Raw genomic sequence first — 4,964 nt, 5'->3', positions numbered from 1 at the left:
ATAGCAATAACATAGATGCGAATGACTCTAGTACTTCCAAAAATGAACTAGTGCCATCTGTCGCAAACATGCATCATGACTTTTCCGAAGACCCAATAACAATTGGAGATAAGATCTTTAAAGAGGAGCCTAAGTTAAAATGAGCCCATTAGAGTGGGGCCCTAAACCAAAATGACTTGTGTCCTTACAGGAGGAAAAGACACGCAAACCGAGGCAAGGCCTTGTGAGGACGCAGCCAGAAGGCAGGCCATCTGTAAGCCAAGGAGAGAGGCCTCAGGAGAAATTAAACCTACCAACACTTTGATTATTGGACTTCTAGCCCCCAGAAATGTGAGAAAATACATTTCTGTTAAGCTACCCAGTCTGTGCCTAGCAGACTAATAGACAGGCCTTTCAATCACCATTTTGCAGCCACTATAATAATAATTGATTCAGGCAAGAATCATCAATGAATGCTAAAAACAGTGGGTGAGAGTCAGGTGGAGAGCAGAATAGTCTCAAAAAATATTTCCACAAGACACTTAATAGTTACAAAGGGAAAAAGTTAACTTTTCTGGGAGACACTACCTTAATCAAATTATCAAAGTTAACATCACCAATATTGAGACAAACCAATGTCATTGTGCCTCCCAGCATGATACACGAAGGACACAATTTTCTTTCTGTATTTTGGTATTTCTGCCAAAAATGCATAGTCTGAATCTAATCATGAGAAAATATCAGACAAATCCAAATTTAGGGACATCTACAAAATACCTCACCAGTACTATTCAAAAATGTTAAGGTCATAAAAAAACAAAGAAAGGCTGAGTAACTAATTGCCTTTAAAGATTAAATTAAACTAAAGAGATAACTAAATGCATCAAGTGATCCTGATGGGATTCTAGCTATAAAGGACATTATTGGGACAATTAGCAAAATTTAAATATGGAAGGTGTATTAAATAAAAGAATTATATCGTTGTTAAATTCCTGATTTTGATACTTGTACTGAGATTATGCAAGAGAATGTCTTAGGAAATACACACAGGAGTATATGGTGCTAAAGGGACATGATGCCTGAAACTTAAAGACGATTTAGGAAAAAACAAAATACATGTTTTATACACACACACACATACACACATAAATACAAGAAAAAATATAATGAAAATGCAGCAAAGTATATTGGGCTGTCGGAAAACTCATGACATTTTTTTTATGGTTTTCGTTGCAAAAAGGCGTCATGACTTTTCCGACAACCCAATAATAATTTGTTATTCTGGTTGAAAAGTATATGAAAATTGTTTACTATTCTTGCAATTTATATGAAAATTTGAAATTTTACATATTAAAAAATTTTTTCAGTGACCACACTATTAGCAGTGGCCTGTCCCCAACCCCCGGAACGCTTTAGCTCATTCTTTTTCTTCGCACTGCCAAAAGTTATGCTGTGTATTTATTGTATTTAATAATAATACCTAACATTTATTGTGTGCAAGGCCCTGTCCTGTTCTAAGTGCTTTAATTGTACAAACTCAGTGAATCCTCCTACTGTTCTTCCCATTTTACAGATGAGGAATAAAGACAGAAGAAAGTTAATTAACTTGCTCACGGTGACAGACAGGATTGTCTCTTCTCATGGCACAGAACCTCAACTAAGGCAGAGACTGTCTTGTTCACTGCTTTCCCCAGCGACTTAGAAGGGTGCCTAGCACATTTTAAGAATTCAATATGTATCTGTAGATTCAGTTAACAAATATTGGGTATCTCCAAGGAATTGGGGTACAAAGCAGTGAACAAAATACTCAAAAACCCATGCAACCCTAGGAGGTAAGGCCCAATCTACCCATTTTGCAGAAGAGGAAAATGAGGCTCTGATGGGAGCAATGATTTATCCAAGATCAAGGGGCTAATTGGAGGCAAGCTGTAGATTCCAACCCAGTCCCGGCGGTTCCCAGGAACGAGCTATGAATCAATCAAACCGACCAATCCAGTCAACCAATCAGTATTTATTAGGCGCCTACTGCGTCCAGTTCCTCCTCACGCAGCGCTGACGCGGAGATCGGAGATTGCGGCGCGCACGCGGCTGTGGCAGGAGGCCGAAGCGGATCGCGGGAATTTGGCGCCTGCTTTTTGTAGGTTGGGTGTTCTCAACTGTGATTGGGCCCCAGCTGCGGCTGCTCGGTCGGCTGTGGCAGGGCCGGGGCGGCTAGGTACGCGACCGGCCTCCCGAGGAATGGGGCACCAGGAGCCTCCGCTGGCCCGAATGCCCGCGGGAGGTGCGGCTTATATAAAAAGGTTATGTAAAAGAATCAGCTGGCGCGAACACGTGGAGAGCCGCAGGAGTCTGGACGCCCGGTTCTCACCCGCGTGCGGCGCTGCGACTCCCGGTGCAGCAGCAGACTGCGGCGAACACCCGTCGCAGGCCAGTGCCTCTCGCGCAGCTCGGTACCCAAGGAGGCCCTGGCCGGGAGCCGACCATCCCCAGCCTGAGGCTCCAGGGGGTAAACGGGCCGCCCGGAAGTGGAGGGGCGCCCGCCAGGTAAGGGCGCAGTCGGCAGAGTAAAAGTAAGCGCTGAAACTAGAGCTGCCCACACCGCCTCGGGAGCTTGGGGAGGGCGACTGGGCCCTGGATTTGGCGCGCTCGGGGACGCTGAACTTTTAAGCCTACCCCCTCCACCCGCCACCCTCTAGCATTTGGGTGAGTCCGCTAGGCTCCGCTCGAGCTTAATTCAATGGACTGTTTACACCCTGGAGAACACAAGGCGGGACGCGGGGAGGGGGAATCCCACAAGGGGGCGGGCAGAACTAAAGATTTCCGTAGGACTAAAGATTGCCACAGTCCGAATTGCTTCTTAAGGCGATGTTAATAAATCATGAAGTATCCTGGTCCTTGTTTTTCCTATTCCTACACGGTAAATTAACTGAGAAGGCGGGAGTTTTTTGCTTTGCTTTCCGGTTTCCCCTCTGAGCCACTGCCCGTGGTTTCGTCTTTCCCGCTTTCCCCTCCTTTCTCTAGTTCTCTGAGCAGCGGTGGCTTCTGTCTTAAAGGGGCCGTGGCGGCTGGAGGAGGAGGAGGAGGAGGAGAAGGAGAAGGGGGTGGGGCGCTCTGCGGCCTGCGCTCCTTGCCTCCCCGCCTCGGCCTGGTCGTTTAACCGATTCTTTAACCCGCAGGTCACAATCCAAGCTCCCGCTCCTCCGCGTCCTGGGGTCGGACGGAGGGATGTGGCAGGGGGGCGCCAGGCAGCGCCGTTGCTGCTCCCCCCACCGCCCGCAGCCATGGAAACGGGGAAGGAGGACGGCGCCCGCAGAGGTACACAAAGCCCCGAGCGGAAAAGGCGAAGCCCAGTGCCGCGAGCGCCCAGCGCGAAGCTGAGGCCGGCGGCAGCGGCCCAGGCCATGGATCCGGCGGCGGCCGAGGCCCCGGGCGAGGCCTGTCTGGCGCGGCGGCGGCCTGAGGGAGGCGGTGGGTCCGCGCGGCCGCGCTACAGCCTGTTGGCGGAGATCGGGCGCGGCAGCTACGGCGTGGTTTACGAGGCAGTGGCCGGGCGGAGCGGGGCCAGGGTGGCGGTCAAGAAGATCCGCTGCGACGCCCCGGAAAACGTGGAGCTGGCGCTGGCCGAATTCTGGGCCCTGACCAGCCTCAAGCGGCGCCATCAGAACGTGGTGCAGTTTGAGGAGTGCGTCCTCCAGCGGAACGGGCTAGCCCAGCGCATGAGCCACGGTAACAAGAGCTCGCAGCTTTACCTGCGCCTGGTGGAGACCTCGCTCAAAGGTAGGAGCCCTGCGGCCCGTGGCCCCTTACGGAGGGCCTGGACCCACTGCTGTGGACGGCTCGGCTCCAACTGACCTCGGAAACCCTAGGCCCTGGTCCTGTCACCCTCGGCCCAGACACACCCTCCTTTCCAGGGCCCAGGCTTTCGTGTCCACCTTTCAGCTCAGGACCCAGGGTCAGTTCCTGGCGCACGGATTAGCCGGTATTTTCATAACAAGCGCTCATTAAGGGCCAATCATTGTCTTAGTAAGTGCTCAATACGTGCGATCCATTATTGTGAAAAACATCTAGTACTTTTCATCGGTCTGGGAGTGGAGGGGGTTGGGTTCAAAATTGGTGCAAGAACTTCAGAAGCCCCCTCACTCTCTTTCCCTCCCAAAGCAAACAAAAAGGAAAGACTTGACTGAACCCGCCCTCACCCCCTCCCTGTCTGGTTCCAAATATCCTGACACCCTCCCAGCTCCACCCCCACCCCATCCCCCCAACTCACACTTCCTCGTTTTCCTTTTCCTCTGAGACCCCCAGCCCTTCATCCCAGGACAGTGAAGCAAACTCTTTTTCTGGCTAAGTCCCTGGGGGTCTGCAGAATAATAACCCTGTCACATAACTACACTTAGCGTCTTTTTCATCCTTGTTTGCGTTCTTAATCTTGTCCTGAATCCTCTGAGGCTGGCTTGGAAGTGATTTTATTGGTAGGGAAGCTGGGGTTCGGTGAGGCATGGGGGCTTTGTAGTCCTTGGGAGGGCCAATCCTAGTTTCCGGTTTTTCCCTGCCGTGTGTTCATCCTGAGTGTTCAGTGCTGACAGTTCTTGTGCATAGGACACCTAGCCATGGATTTGCTCAGAGAGAAGAGGGCCAGTGGGCTAGAAGGATCTGAGGAGACTTTCTCAGGGGGGAGGTTACTAAACTTGAGTCCCAACTCCATCCTAGATGTCATACGGAAGTGACTTGAGATAAAAGTTCTAAGTTAATCCTCACCTTTCTATAAATGGAGAAACTAAGGATTAGGCTTTCCAGTAGATTCTTCCAGCTCGCCTGTATTTTACAGGGTCTTCGTTTCATTTTCAGACTGTCGTCTCTGCTATGGTTAATGAATGATCTAGACTTCAGTATTACACGACTGCCTTGGGTTATAGGAATTTGCCAAACACTCTCCTTCTACCCCTCAGTTCATTAATACCAGGCTTGAAACCAGCCTGGGTTTGAAG

The 4,964-nt window shown here is 50.2% G+C and overlaps 1 protein-coding gene across 4 annotated transcripts in view; it reads left to right on the top strand.

Annotated features, from left to right (window-relative positions):
* The first annotated feature begins 1,980 nt into the window (after positions 1 to 1,980).
* STK35 (serine/threonine kinase 35) overlaps positions 1,981 to 4,964 on the top strand; it is a 56,605-nt gene continuing 53,621 nt past the window's right edge. For 3 of the 4 annotated variants that reach the window (XR_002124403.1, XM_019645814.1, XM_019645815.1), the window contains exons 1-2: positions 1,981 to 2,523; positions 3,156 to 3,756. Coding sequence is in view for 3 of the 4 variants with exons in the window: in XM_019645814.1 (XP_019501359.1) it covers positions 2,218 to 2,523; positions 3,156 to 3,756 (907 nt within the window). In the remaining variant the exon portion in view is untranslated. Of the gene's footprint in view, positions 2,897 to 3,155; positions 3,757 to 4,964 lie in introns of all 4 variants that reach the window. The other variant, XM_019645817.1, reaches the window with a different exon arrangement.

Source organism: Hipposideros armiger, unplaced genomic scaffold, assembly GCF_001890085.2.
Source record: "Hipposideros armiger isolate ML-2016 unplaced genomic scaffold, ASM189008v1 scaffold_94, whole genome shotgun sequence".
Lineage (NCBI taxonomy): Eukaryota > Metazoa > Chordata > Mammalia > Chiroptera > Hipposideridae > Hipposideros > Hipposideros armiger.
The sequence above is the reverse complement of the archived record's forward strand: the minus strand, read 5'-3'. Positions and strand labels throughout refer to the sequence as shown.